At 35.7% G+C, this 12,894-nt stretch overlaps 5 protein-coding genes and 1 long non-coding RNA gene across 7 annotated transcripts; 4 read left to right on the plus strand and 2 right to left on the minus strand.

Annotated features, from left to right (window-relative positions):
- Positions 1 to 873: 873 nt before the first annotated feature.
- On the minus strand, positions 874 to 3,282 carry F13H8.11 (Lipase_GDSL domain-containing protein). Its single transcript, NM_062851.6, has 6 exons — positions 3,081 to 3,282; positions 2,799 to 3,032; positions 2,518 to 2,750; positions 2,300 to 2,460; positions 1,764 to 2,254; positions 874 to 1,286 (listed from the first exon to the last, which is right to left on the minus strand). Exons 1-6 carry the CDS (start codon positions 3,214 to 3,216, stop codon positions 1,159 to 1,161), a joined length of 1,383 nt encoding a protein of 460 aa, NP_495252.1. The 5' UTR covers positions 3,217 to 3,282; the 3' UTR covers positions 874 to 1,158.
- A 934-nt stretch (positions 3,283 to 4,216) lies between these two features.
- Positions 4,217 to 5,785, plus strand: nmgp-1 (Neuronal Membrane GlycoProtein). The gene is made up of 6 exons (NM_062852.8): positions 4,217 to 4,672; positions 4,720 to 4,784; positions 4,830 to 4,985; positions 5,166 to 5,332; positions 5,376 to 5,534; positions 5,615 to 5,785. Exons 1-6 carry the CDS (start codon positions 4,483 to 4,485, stop codon positions 5,703 to 5,705), a joined length of 828 nt encoding a protein of 275 aa, NP_495253.2. The 5' UTR covers positions 4,217 to 4,482; the 3' UTR covers positions 5,706 to 5,785.
- On the plus strand, positions 5,783 to 6,592 carry F13H8.12 (MSP domain-containing protein). Of its 2 annotated transcripts, none has more exons than NM_001267185.2 (4): positions 5,783 to 5,841; positions 5,888 to 6,037; positions 6,083 to 6,199; positions 6,469 to 6,592. In NM_001267185.2, the coding sequence occupies exons 1-4, from the start codon at positions 5,809 to 5,811 to the stop codon at positions 6,553 to 6,555; spliced, it is 387 nt and encodes a 128-aa protein (NP_001254114.1). In that variant the 5' UTR covers positions 5,783 to 5,808; the 3' UTR covers positions 6,556 to 6,592. The 2 variants fall into 2 exon arrangements, with proteins under 2 accessions (NP_001254114.1, NP_001254115.1); NM_001267186.3 differs by having other exon boundaries at positions 5,794 to 5,841; positions 6,083 to 6,206; positions 6,469 to 6,580.
- A 653-nt stretch (positions 6,593 to 7,245) lies between these two features.
- F13H8.3 (Inosine/uridine-preferring nucleoside hydrolase domain-containing protein) lies at positions 7,246 to 8,836 on the plus strand. The gene is made up of 4 exons (NM_062853.7): positions 7,246 to 7,487; positions 7,581 to 8,179; positions 8,224 to 8,526; positions 8,581 to 8,836. The coding sequence occupies exons 1-4, from the start codon at positions 7,406 to 7,408 to the stop codon at positions 8,719 to 8,721; spliced, it is 1,125 nt and encodes a 374-aa protein (NP_495254.2). The 5' UTR covers positions 7,246 to 7,405; the 3' UTR covers positions 8,722 to 8,836.
- A 36-nt stretch (positions 8,837 to 8,872) lies between these two features.
- F13H8.8 (SET domain-containing protein) lies at positions 8,873 to 11,344 on the minus strand. Its single transcript, NM_062854.3, has 7 exons — positions 11,311 to 11,344; positions 10,838 to 10,898; positions 10,265 to 10,793; positions 9,919 to 10,166; positions 9,351 to 9,816; positions 9,117 to 9,229; positions 8,873 to 9,070 (listed from the first exon to the last, which is right to left on the minus strand). The coding sequence occupies exons 2-7, from the start codon at positions 10,882 to 10,884 to the stop codon at positions 8,911 to 8,913; spliced, it is 1,563 nt and encodes a 520-aa protein (NP_495255.2). The 5' UTR covers positions 10,885 to 10,898; positions 11,311 to 11,344; the 3' UTR covers positions 8,873 to 8,910.
- Positions 11,345 to 12,199: 855 nt separating this feature from the next.
- Positions 12,200 to 12,777, plus strand: linc-4. Its single transcript, NR_131412.2, has 2 exons — positions 12,200 to 12,269; positions 12,632 to 12,777. It is a non-coding gene; the product is annotated as a long non-coding RNA linc-4 (long non-coding RNA).
- The last annotated feature ends 117 nt before the right edge of the window (positions 12,778 to 12,894 follow it).

Raw genomic sequence — 12,894 nt, forward strand, 5'->3', positions numbered from 1 at the left:
AGCATTGCGCAATCGACGAGGGCACGACGCCACAGATGTTTTGGCCGCCCGCCGCCGCCGCCACAGGAAAGGAAAAGCCTTTTGAAAAAGGACGAAGCAAAAAAGAAAAGCAAAAGATAAATAAAAAAACGAGTTCCTTTAGTAGATAAATTGGATATATAGAATGGACCGACTGTGGCTGACATTGTCTTTTTAGATGAACATACAAGTCCACAACAATGGATCTTGTAATTTCTAGAAAAACTGAAAAGCTGCGTAGACTTTTCGGTATTGAATGAAAAATTAATAATTGGTCTGAAATCTCGACAATTCGCCGCAACTTCTCAATCAACTCTAGCAAACCTAGAAATCTATGCATAGCCTGAGGATTGAATATTTGGAGTTCCAGAAAAACAATCTCATACTATTTGGAAAAATGATCTGTAAAGATTTAAAAAAATAAAATCTAACAATACCGAATTCAGCAAAAAATGTACTGAAACAGTTTCTGATGGAAATTTCAGGGGCTCAGATTTGATTTCTTCGGAAAATTTCACTAAAGTTGATGGAAACATGAGGAAAACTAAGAGAATATCTGACTATATATGATCGGACTCATTATTCTAAATGTGTGTCACCTAATAAGAACATTTTATGATCGAGTATCCTAACTTCTTAAAGCCATTTTGAACTTTAGATGACGTAATAATAAATCTCTGGTTCTCATGTCCATCGGATCTTTTTACCTCAATTTATCTTATCACCTCTGTCCACTATGATTGATTCTGAAAGAAACTCGGTTACGTAATCACAATCGGGTTTCCTTCTCCTCTTCATTCTCTCAATTTCGATTCTGTCTCTTTCTGAATGAATCGCTTTTTGGAGATATATATGTACATACAGACACACTTCCATTTATTTCCTCTTTGCCATTTCATTATGATACTACACTAGGGACTGATATGTAGTCTACACAAAACAATAAATACAGTAGGCAACATTAATGGATGTAGTGAGATAGAATGCATTACGCCATTCGAAATAAAACCCGCATAGGTGTGACATCATTAGGAAGAGTAAGAAGGGTGCTGGTAGTTGTTATAAAAAGTGGAAATCTAGACGTTCTCATCGTTCACGCAACTGTCTCATCAAGTGGCATGAGTACATTTTAGAAACCATTTAGAAAATGTTGTCATTGAGGTCGGCACGCAGCGGAAGAAGTAGATGATGTCGTTCATCGGAAAACTCGGAAGACGTCGTAGAACTGCGGATGGAAGCACGAACAAATAGGAGTATTAGAGCGGTACCTAGGAACAAAATATTTTCGGTTTATATAAAAAGTTGAATAATGCTAAGACATATTTTTAGTCATAAGTGACAGAATATCTACCTGCCTACATCTATGCCTTTTTTCTTGAACTTTAGCTTGAACTCAGGTGTTAGATTTTTTCACCGTGCAGAGTATTTTTGATATATTTTTAAACCGTTTTTCTTATAGTATGTTTACATAATCTTCAAAAGTGAAAAAGTTCAAATTTGGTAGTACACAAGACGCAGGCGTAGGTGCCTTGAGGGCAGGCAATTAGCGTCTAGCGTTTTTGAGAAAATATGTTTATTGGTGCCCCTTTATTTTATATCTCTTATCTCTGAAAAAGCGAAAACGGAAACTTTCTCCCAATGAAAATATTTGAAAAGTGGTTTTATTGATTATTATAGCAGCTGCTTTTAATCTAAGCCGCCTCACAAAAAAATAAGCAACGTATTTTTTCCCAGACCAAACTCACCAAAAAGGAAAAATACAGGAATCATGTATGGAGGCATGCTTAAACCAGGAGAGCTTGCAAAAGCTGAAGGAACTCGGAGAAATCTCATTTCTCTTGATGGCTCACAGTTTTCAGAGTTTTGAATCGTTCTTAGGTACGGACATTCAACAGGAGGACACACGAATCTATCGAATCCAACTGATAATTGATTAGTGATTGTTTTTTGATCAATTGGTTCGAACAATCCTTTCCAAATTTGTTTCGCAGCAATATCATGAGCAATTGGAGAAAGATGGAAGCAATCGAGTGCCAATAGTCCAATATTCGGCTGGTTTTTAAGTAACGGAATTGATTTTAGATCCATGGCTGGAGCAATCACAACAGCAAATGTAGATGAATTTCCATATTTTTGATTGAATTGTTCTACAACTTCATTCAATTGTTCATCGAATTGTTTCTTGATGTTTTGATATTCTTTTTCATTTAATTCAAAAATACACGAGCATGTTTTTCTGTAATTATATGTTTAATTTTTTTTTTAATTTTGAAAAACAAACCTATGTGAAAACTCGCAGAACTTACTCAACTTGTGAGCTTGTGAGTGAATTTTGACATTTATTGGTGGCATTATGTTAACGAATACCTTTGGAACATTTGTTTGAATTATTGTAAGTGCCGAGTGAAGTGACTTTCCAAATGTTTCAGGCCCGAAGGTAGTCTGAAATATTTTTTAATGGAAATGAAAATTAGCTCCGATGTGAAATGGTTATTTTACCTCATTATTGCAAATGTTACACAAGTCATTATGACCGATGAAAATATTAACGAATTTCCATGTATCAGATGTTTCTCTACCCAGCTTTTTCTTCAATGTACTTGCTAATTTGAGCGCTTGTTCGGGAAGCTCCGAGCTGAATGAGCCAGGAATCGCCATGTTAAAGTCGTAAAACTTTTGAACAAAATCAGAGGATCCTCCTTTTATTCGCGGTGCAAATTTACGGAAAATATCTGAAAAGCTTCTGTTGCAAGTAAGTGAAAGTCAAAACGAATTATTACTAATAAAGGTGGCTTGCTCATTCAGCTTTACATCATCTCCTGTTACAAACGAAACACCAGGAAACTGATCAAATAAATCGAGAATTGACGATGATTTCGCCGCTTGTGCAACTGACACAGAATCGCCTAGTGCTGCTATCACTCCAATTTGTGATGGATGAAGCTGATGTACAGATTCGGAAGATTTTCGATGAGGTTGGGGACAATTGAAGTTTGGAAAGCCCATTGGGTACTCTGTAACACGGAACTTGAAGGGTTAGATGGAACGATTAATAAACTAACCCATTGAATCCATAAACGCATTTCTAGTTTCTTTCCACTGATTGAATACTTCCACAGATGTTTCGATAATTTCATTAGGAGGTGAAATAATAGAATTAACTTCCACAAACGCCAAAAAAAGGAAAAACCGTGCCATTTTCAAGAAGAACGCTGCAGAAAAATGAGGTAACATGTATGTTAAAGTTAAATCGTTTTTCAGAATGATAAGATAGTCTGTTTTCCAATTTACACCGTAGGACATAGATAAGAGGGCGAGCAAATTGGTAAAAAAGGGGACAAACAAGTTTGTGTAGTCTGTGTTTATATGTATTTCGTTTTTGCAAATTGTGAAGTAAACTGAGCACAAACACCAACTCATTTATTTAGCGCTCAAATTCTACTGCGAATAATATTTGATATTAGTACATAAGTCTCAATAAGCTTTTCTCAAACTCAAAAGGGCTTGCGAGAGGTGATGAAAACGAGGTCATCTACAGTTAATGCCACCTAAAAATGCTCAAAAAATCAATTGTGAAGACCGCGTTCAGGCTGTGTGATAGATAAACCCATGTCACCATATATGAAAAAGTTAAGAAGTTCTTTGAAAAAAAGAACTCCTGAATATAATTTTAACAAAATTTAACCATTTCTCAGAAAACAGTAACCTGTATATATTCATATTTCCACTTTCAAAAAAATTCTCAATGTATATCCGGTTGGCAGGTGCCGCTGAAAAGTGTTCAATGAAACGGCAGCAGACTCCTTTGTATTCTTCAACTCTTTTTCCCAGATGTTCATGATTGCAGCTCATCGTACATCACAATTGCATGCACATTCATTTTAAAATGTGTGTGTTTCCTACTGATTCAATAAATTGAAAATAACACCACAAGTCACCCAGAGGAAATGTAAAATTGCGTCATACATGAGTTGTTCCAACTTTCAAATGGCACCTTGCGACATTCTCATCGAAGATCATGCAAACATGACTCACCATCATCTTCTCCTCTTTCTGCTTTCCTCCGCTAAAACTGACCATCCGTGGCGAGCTGTCTGCGTCTCAATATTTAAATTTGTTCCCAACCCACTATCTCACCTTTCCGCGTCCGTTTCCAATTTCGATCGCAATACAAACAAACACACTCATACATACCTTTTTGTTGCCCCGGTGCCCGCTTGCACTTGCTTATTACAATTATTCCACGGCTACATTTGTTTCTTATTTTTCATCTGAAATAATATTTTTCAAACTGTCAAAATAGTGTCAAGATCAACGAAAGAGGCGGCGCAAAGACGTTCGCAGAACGCCGCCGTCGTTCATTTGAATGCGGACGCAGAAGAAGATGACTGTTTTCATCGAATACCATATGCATCACTTATTGGATCATTATTATGCATTCTTGGAGTTATTCTCTTTGCAATTATGATGTCCTGGGCATTTAATGCAACTGCAGAGCAAGTCAGAAGATCTCTGAAAATAAATGATTGGCCATGGCTTGACAAGGTTCAAGTTTTCTTTATTGTAATCGCAGTTTTAATGGGACTATTCTCACTTTTCTTCTTATGCATCGGATTTACTGCAACTGGAGGAACAAGAGAAACTATGTATAAAGGTTCAAAATGACAATGATCTAGGAGAACTTATGTACAATATTTTCAGACGATGAAGCTCGCTGTGGTGGAAAATTTGCATGCGTCATCGCAATGTTGATCGATTTCTTTCTAGTAAGAATTGCTCAGTAAACGTATAATTTTAAAACTAACTTTCAGATAATTGCATGGCTATTCATTATTTCAATTGTATCTTGGCTTTGTATATTTTATTATTTCTTCGATCGGCTCTGCATGAATCTTCCAGGATATACAGATGGTGACTGTATAGATCTTCATGTTTTCTGGCCATTAGTTTCGTCCTTTGCCAACTCGGTGAGTATTAAGTTTTAGGATTCTCAAAAGAAAGCAATTTAATAAGTTCCACATTTACATATGTAGGTTGAATTGGAGAAATGTTAAAATTTGGGATTTTTTTGAGTATTCTTCCTAAAGTTTATGAACAACAACTTTATCATTTTGAGAAAATTAAAGTCAACAAATGAATTATTTCAGAATCTTCGAATGTGCGGTGGAGATGTGCAACAATTCTGTGCACTTACCTCCACAGCATTCTCTTGGTATGTCATCGGATGGGTTGGATGTGTTCTCATCATTCTTGGAGTTCTTTTATTTTTTGGAATTCATGCATCAAATTATGCACATATTGGAAATGCTAACAGGTTTTTATTTTCATATTGGAAGGCCGTGAAAACAAAATTTTAGATACGTTGAACTTGGCCATCTTCGGATAGTTGAACATCGAGAACCAGGAGCAGATCGAAATTCTAAAAATGCAAATGGTCGGAAAGATGTACGATTGCCAGAAAAATATGAACTTCAATCAACACAATATAGTGATTCTCGTGCAAATTATTCAATGAGGTAAGCCAAGTTTTTTTAGGTATTGGTTTCAAATTGAAGAATAATTTTTTATTCATCTCACCTACTGCTTTATTTTTCAGAACCTCAACAAGCCGTCAAGCTGAGCACATGTCTGATTCTGTCAGTCAGTTCGATTATCGCAGGGATAAAAGATTAAAACCGGTTTACTAACTTTTAAAAATCTCACGTTCATAATTAGGATTTTGAATTTTTTAAAAATTATTCCACGACAACAATAAATGCTTTTTATTAATTCTTTTCAAAACCTATCATCATGACAACACTTTCGCAAGGTGATCAACAAATGGTATAAACAATTTATATTTTTCTTTCAATGTTTCGTTTTGTAACAGATAATATTCGAAGATGATACTCGCGATCAAACGATGTTTTTGGAAGTAGCAAATCGTTTTCAAAAACGAATGAAGTTTGGTTGGGAGACTAGTTTCGGACCATTGCTCAAAGTGAATCCGCCGGTTGGCATAATGGAGCCAGGAGAGACTGTATTTGAGTTTTATTCTGGTGAAAGTTATGAGCGTGTATTTCAGAAATCGTTTGAAATTCAATTTAATGGAGGTCATCTTCCAAATACGGATGTGATGGATGCAGATCACTCGGTGAAAATGTGGTTGACGCCGGCGGAAACTAGAAAGAGAAGCTTAGAGGTAAAAGGTTATTAGTTGGATTTTGACTTCTCAACAAGAGTATATTCGAGGACAAAACATTACGATTTAATTGAATTCTGCATTTGATCTACATTTTACGATAAGTGTTATGATGGACTGAAAATGAAAAATATGGGTACTTCTTTAAAATTAAAAAGTATCATTTAACACTATGTAAATCCACATCTATTAAAGTTAATTCGAGATTCAGATATATAGTCTACTCCTGAAATGAAAAAATAAACTTTTGAGGCCACTCTAATTTTCAGAACACAACAGTCCAAGTTCCGATCATTTTTGCTGTTCATGTGCAACCGAAGTGTGTTATGGAATTTGAGAACTGTACCAAAAACTGATTATAAGTCAATAAACTATTTCGATTCACTGTTAAAAGTGTGTTCAGTACAAAAGAAGAAACTCCCAAATGTTGGTTTTTTCACAGATCGTTGCAGGTTTTATGATATCAAAGTTGCGTAACGTTCAGAAAAACTTGGAGACTTGGTTCTGAAAAAAAACAAAACAAGTTTTTCATTCGTCATTTCAACGTTGTTACGTTTTCAAGAAAGTTGTTCACAAAATCCTTTCATCAAATCTGTTGCAAGATCCATTTTTCATTATGGACCATTGATTGTGGACCTCTGCTTGCTTTTGCTTCAATTTTTGGTCTTTCATGATTTCAAAGTATATTGTTCCATAAAATGTATATGGCAATTAATAAAATAACTAACGGGAGCAATTTTATGGATTTTATTCACAATGAAACACTCAATTCTCTGAAAACAGGAGAAACCCCATTTTTTCATTGTTCAAAATTCCTGAAAAAGTAAATAGTCAACCTCACAATTAAACTGAAAAAAATATCGTTGACTTCAAAGTATAAAAAAGTTTCAACAGAAAGTTACCATAGTTTTGGCCCACTCTTCGCATCTTCTGGCAGTAAACTAGAGTTGCAAACTAATCCAATTGCATTTTCAATTCAATTTCTCATCTATTCAGTTGCCATGAAAACATACTCTAGAAAATAACGAATTGCATTATTTGTGTGAAGAGTGCGAAAAGTGAGCAAACACTGCAAAAATTCAAAAGAACACATCCCAATCACTGTTAAACCGCCTAACAAATAGTTGTTCAGCTAAAATTGACGAAAACCATTCTCCTGTACTCTGCTCAAGTGCTGAAGTAATTGAATATTTTAGGAAGTTTCAGATGTTCAAAACATCAATTCAACTCTTTCTTGTTTTTCCATTTATTTGCAGTGTATCACGTCCTACAGTTAAACTGATAATTGGTAAGTTGATATAAAAGACAACTGATTTCCAAAAGTTATTACTGCATGTTTTTTCAGAATTTTTCATGTAAATCTTGTTTAAAATTTTTACAGACACCGATGGGGTTTATGATGACATTCGTGGATTAACAATTGCTTTGACAAACCAAAATGTAGAAGTTATTGCCATTACAACTGTACATGGAGGAGTTACAGCAAATCAGTCAGCTGCGAATGTTGCAAGGCTTCTTCGAGCAATTGGGAAGCACAATGTTCCAGTTTTCATTGGAGCTCAAGATTCGTTGGTTCCGAAAGGTCCTATTCAAGTATGGGAAGAACTTTTTGGTAGTGATGGAATTGGTGGAGTTCCTGATGTCGAACCGAAAACTCTTCCATCTGATTTCAATTCTGCTCAAGTTGGAAATGCAGTAGATGCAATTATAAATTTGACAAAATCAACCAAAGATATAATACTAGTTGGTTTGGGACCACTGACGAATATTGCAATGGCGATTCGGAAAGATCCAGACATTTCGAAAAGAGTTAAACAGGTTGTGATAATGGGTGGGAACTATCTTGGTGTTGGAAATACTCAATTCAATTCAACTGCTGAATTCAATTTTCTAATGGATCCTGAGGCTGCACATATTGTTCTTTCATCTCTTCATACAACGATGATTCCATGGGATACTTGCTTCCTGAAAGGACCAGAAGTGAGTTTTCATAAAATTTATAACGTTTCAATTTGAATTTATAGTACAATGAGGAAGTTGATTATGAAGAATCACTCAACCAGAAAACAAAATTATCATATTTTCTGAGCAATATAACTGCTCGTGGTCGACAATACAACAAAGCATCTGGACAAATATATGCATTTGTTGATGATATTGCAGTTTCAGTGGCTATTGATCCCCGTATTGCAGTGAGAAATATGACACTGTGTTCAAGTGTTGAATTGAAAAAAGAAGCTGTGGCTCGAGGGCAGGTTACGGTAGATTGGCTGACTACTAAATATGATATTGTGGATCGTGCATTCAAGACATCATCAAACAAAAATGTGAGTAGTTCTTTCTATTAAAATAAATGAAAAATAATCTGATAACTTTTTCAGGATGCCAACTGGTTGTCTCAAACATTTGTTACTGAATACAATGTGAAACGAGTTAATGAAATGCTCATCAGAGCAGTCAAATTATCCGATCAAAGTACGAGTTCAAAACTTCAAGACAACATCATATTTATTGCTGTTTAATTCTATTTTAGTATTGGTGAATAAACTGGACATGGGTTTGCATTGAATAGTAACGTATAACAACCTTTTCAAAAGGCTTTTGATAATAACTTCCTTATAAAAGACCATTTTTGAATTGTGCAGTTTCAAGATATAGTTGCAAAACACTTTTCAAACAAACTTTTATTCATGAAAAAATTGGCAAAAAAACTAAATTTTGTTCTCAATTGGATGTTTCTGGGCAGGCAATGGAGATACAACAACAACAGCCAACTGTTTCTGCTTTGGTGCCCTTTTCTTAACATGTTCAGTTTCTGAATAATCGATCTTTGTGAATTTCCGAGAATCTCCAGTATTTGGCCGTTCTTTTCTGAAAATATAAATGTAAAAATAGTTTCCAAATGTTATCAAATTGCCGATTATAGACATTCAATTGCAGCGATTTATCGGCTAATTGAAATGAAACTTTCGGTGCTTCACAGCTCAACTTCTTCTCTTCAGCAGTCGATATCTTCATCTCAAAGTCATCCTGCAAAATTAATTATGTCCACTAAACACTAAAACTAAGCATTGCATGGCGTGAAGATGACTGCCTGTGTGTCTACAAGGCAGGCTTCGCCTATATGCCTATGCCTACTTCTCTCACTCACCACTTTCTTCTTGCCAACTTCACTTCTGCGATATGCGTGCACACTGCAAGTACCATAAAAGGTATTCGAAACGATTCTTTTCAATTCTTTCTCCTTGCCAACATCCGACGGATCAACTCCAATAACTTTATCAACTGCCATAAACTTCTCCATCGGATCTCTTCTTGGATCATAAAATGATCGTCTTGGAACTTCCTTCATAAAGTTGGAAGCATTCAGGGTGTACTCGGTTACCAGTCCAGAATGTGCAATCAGCTTGCATTTTGGAATCACATCTTCCTTGGTTCGATTAATCCAGAATGGCCGATTATTAATGAAAATATCTTCCCGTTCGCATTTCAGATTTTTCATTCGAAGCTTCCATTCGTCTTCGTTGAAGATTTGATGTGGATCCGGAAGAAAATCGGCGGCATTGTTGACATCATACTCAGGTAGAACACATGGTTTACACAGCATCTCCTTTGTTCTGAAATACATCCATTTAAGGAAATTTAAGAATACTAAATTTTAGAAAATTCCGTTTGATGTCCGAATACTCAGAATCTAATTAGAAAAACTTTAAACTTACGGTTGTGCGACATCATCAGACTTTCTCATCCACGACCTTGTTTTATCATAAATGTTTTTGAAGAATGAATTGATTGCCTTTTTCGGTGAAGGAGGAGGTTTCTTCGTTGAATCAACTGTTGGAGTCTTTTTGGCAGACTCAGCTGACTTCACCACTGACAACCTTTTCCCCTTTTTTGAAGCGAAATTCTCGAGTGTCTTATCAACGTTTGCAGCTGGTGACGCTACTAGACTTCTGATCTGCTCCTTCTGAAAATGAACAATGAGATTTTTATTTCTTAATGAGGGGATGTTGATAGGGCTCCGTTTTTTCTAGTTTCATTGTCTGACCTACAGTACCCACTTACTGATAGGTTTTTGCTGTTCTGCTTCTTATGTTTCTTGCGTTCATCTGATCCTTGTTGAGCTTTCCGAACATCACTCTTCTTTCTTCTTCCATTTTTCTTCCGTCTCGATGAATTTCTCTTTAACTTTTCTCCTTCATCCAATGATTCCATGGAATCTCTCATTTTCCGTTTCTTGTCACTTTTCTTCATAAGAGGAGGCGGCTGAGGCACTTCGATTCGAATGTCTGATATGCGACACGCTGGTTCTTCAATTTCTCTTTCTTTCGGATGATTCGATTGTTCAGCTGGTACTTCTTCTGCAGTCTCACATGACTGTGGCTTCTCCTCATCTCGATTCTCTGAACCTTCATCTGGTGGTATTGCTGTTAGAAGAGTCTCTATAGATTCCATATCATCTCTAGATGCTGAATCTCTCGATGTTCGTTTCCGTAAGCGGCGACGTCTACGACGTTTTTCAAACTTCGGACGGAGAATTGGAGGCAACTCTCTCTTCGATTTATCCTTTGGTTCTCTATTGTCTTCCAACGAACTGAAAATTTATATTTAGATGTGATCCTGTTATTAAAAACCTACAGGTTGGCCGATCGCTTCCTATTTTGATCGTTGATATTCTGATCCATGTTTTATTTGTCAACTGAAATTTATCATTTTTTAAAGTGGAACCAGGAGGCATATGTATGTGATTCGCGTTTGGCCTGTCACGGGTCAGAAGCATGTTATTCATGATACGGACTTTTTTGCAACACAACTCTTTATTATAAATTGACAAACAGTCTAGTTGCTTTTCCATGTTCTGCAGATTTCTTGGTTTTTCAAATTACAAGCCAGTTCATAATCCAACCCACAAGTCGAGCCAACAAGCGTAGCTTGTTTCCGCCAAGACTCTACGGCAAAAACCACAACACTTGGGCAACTTGATCTTCGGTTACCGAAAAGTTGCCGAACTCTTGGCAGTGGCCGGTTACCAGAGAGCCCCGCTTCCCACCTGTGACAGATCAAACTCGAATCAACTGTGCGCGTTCTGCTGAACAGAAATCGAAACCTACCTTTTGAATTTTGTTGCTAATATTTTAAAAACTGATTTTTCTTCAAAATATGAAGATTCTTGATGATCTTATCTGAATGACCCGTCCAACACGCTATACAAATATTCATTCTGATAGTTACATGTATTTAAATAAATAATTTTGTTCAAACTTTTTATTTTTATTACTAAATAAGTTTTCCTTAACATTAGAAAGAGTGAAATATTGGATTTTTATTCATTCATATACATTTTTCAAATACATATTTCCTCAAAAGGCGGAGGAATCAAAAACTGTCAAATGTTATAGTATCTAATTAGCTAAACCTTTGTTTACCTGATTTAAAGTTTCTAATAACTCCTCGGTAGCGAACTACTGTTTTTTTTTTCAGAAAATGACCGTATGGAAAACGGGTTACTGTATCTTGTGTCGATTTACGGGTATACAAGAACAAAAACACTATACAACAATTTGTGAAAAGTTGTTTTCAATTAAAAAAAACATAAAAGTTCGGCAATGATAAAATCCTGGAGAGAATTTCTGGTTCTTTTCAGGCGCAGGTAACCGTCAGGCGATTTTTGGAGACCCGAAGAACTCGGGGGATGTCCAACTGGGGGGATTCCCAACTCGGGGGATTGGCCACGCCCACAGAACCGTGCCTTACAATACGCCCATTTCTGCAACCTCCGCACGGTTTTGAACGATGATTTTCTTCATTGTTTTTTGGGGGAGAAAATTCAATTTCGACTCTAAAAAGTTCAATTTGAATTGTTTTTCTTCGTTTTTTCAGCCATTTTCGCAAAAAGAAGTATTTTTCAACCGTGACTTGTTAATTCGCCCTCCTTAATTCGTGTATTCCTTTTGTTAATCTCTTTCCCTCTCATATTTTATTGATTTTTTTAATTTCTAGACTTCGTCGAATCGAGGGACCATCAAAATTGCACGGATGAAACAAGGATGTGCTTCTCCAGTCCACCCACGTTAGTATTATATTCTCAAATTGTAGAAAGTAGGAAAAAAATTGATTTAAGAACAAAAATTGAAATAGTTTAACAAAAAATTAATGAAATATCTTCGGATCGAACATATATGGACTTATAGAGGCATTGAAATCGTTGAAACAGCTATAATTTGCTGTCACTGCTCTTTTGAAGTCGGAATTTCTGCATAGTGGCGGGCGATCAGTTCTTCTTCGCAATAACCATGTTATTTTGAATGTTCTTTTTGAATTTAAGCCAAAAGCCTCTAAAAACTAAGCGAATCTGATAATAGACCAGATAAAATCTTTTTTCATTTATATATCAGCGATGTCTTTATGAAAGTTCTAATTTAAATTTTTCAGATCCGCCCGAGCTGCTCATCCTCCAAATTCTTCCGTTTTCATGACAAATTATTGTTTTTTTTGTTGAAATTATGCAATTCATTAAATGTAATATTATCCTTATCTGTAAATAATTATCATGATCAATAAAATCTCGCTCTTAATGTTCAATGAATAGCTTGCAAACCAATTTGTACAATAATTTCATTGAACAATTTCCGTCGGCTCTGAAAAACATTTCATGACAATTTTTCAGGTTATCTTATTCGAATTTTTTAAATAGA

Source organism: Caenorhabditis elegans, chromosome II (genome assembly GCF_000002985.6).
Source record: "Caenorhabditis elegans chromosome II".
Lineage (NCBI taxonomy): Eukaryota > Metazoa > Nematoda > Chromadorea > Rhabditida > Rhabditidae > Caenorhabditis > Caenorhabditis elegans.

Coding starts and splice junctions, on each gene's coding strand:
- F13H8.12 (NM_001267185.2), top strand. CDS start 5,809: ATGACAACACTTTCGCAAGGTGATCAACAAATG. Junction 5,842..5,887: donor CGCAAGGTGATCAACAAATG/GTATAAACAATT, acceptor GTTTTGTAACAG/ATAATATTCGAAGATGATAC. Junction 6,038..6,082: donor TAATGGAGCCAGGAGAGACT/GTATTTGAGTTT, acceptor CGTGTATTTCAG/AAATCGTTTGAAATTCAATT.
- nmgp-1 (NM_062852.8), top strand. CDS start 4,483: ATGATGTCCTGGGCATTTAATGCAACTGCAGAGCAAGTCAGAAGATCT. Junction 4,986..5,165: donor TTTCGTCCTTTGCCAACTCG/GTGAGTATTAAG, acceptor GAATTATTTCAG/AATCTTCGAATGTGCGGTGG. Junction 5,333..5,375: donor CATATTGGAAATGCTAACAG/GTTTTTATTTTC, acceptor ACAAAATTTTAG/ATACGTTGAACTTGGCCATC.
- F13H8.8 (NM_062854.3), bottom strand. CDS start 10,884: ATGGATCAGAATATCAACGATCAAAATAGGAAGCGATCGGCCAACCT. Junction 9,230..9,350: donor AAGTTGGCAAGAAGAAAGTG/GTGAGTGAGAGA, acceptor TTAATTTTGCAG/GATGACTTTGAGATGAAGAT. Junction 9,071..9,116: donor CAATTGAATGTCTATAATCG/GCAATTTGATAA, acceptor TTATATTTTCAG/AAAAGAACGGCCAAATACTG.
- F13H8.3 (NM_062853.7), top strand. CDS start 7,406: ATGTTCAAAACATCAATTCAACTCTTTCTTGTTTTTCCATTTATTTGC. Junction 7,488..7,580: donor TACAGTTAAACTGATAATTG/GTAAGTTGATAT, acceptor AAATTTTTACAG/ACACCGATGGGGTTTATGAT. Junction 8,180..8,223: donor GCTTCCTGAAAGGACCAGAA/GTGAGTTTTCAT, acceptor TTGAATTTATAG/TACAATGAGGAAGTTGATTA.
- F13H8.11 (NM_062851.6), bottom strand. CDS start 3,216: ATGGCACGGTTTTTCCTTTTTTTGGCGTTTGTGGAAGTTAATTCTATT. Junction 2,461..2,517: donor GTAACATTTGCAATAATGAG/GTAAAATAACCA, acceptor AAAATATTTCAG/ACTACCTTCGGGCCTGAAAC. Junction 2,255..2,299: donor TTCTGCGAGTTTTCACATAG/GTTTGTTTTTCA, acceptor ATATAATTACAG/AAAAACATGCTCGTGTATTT.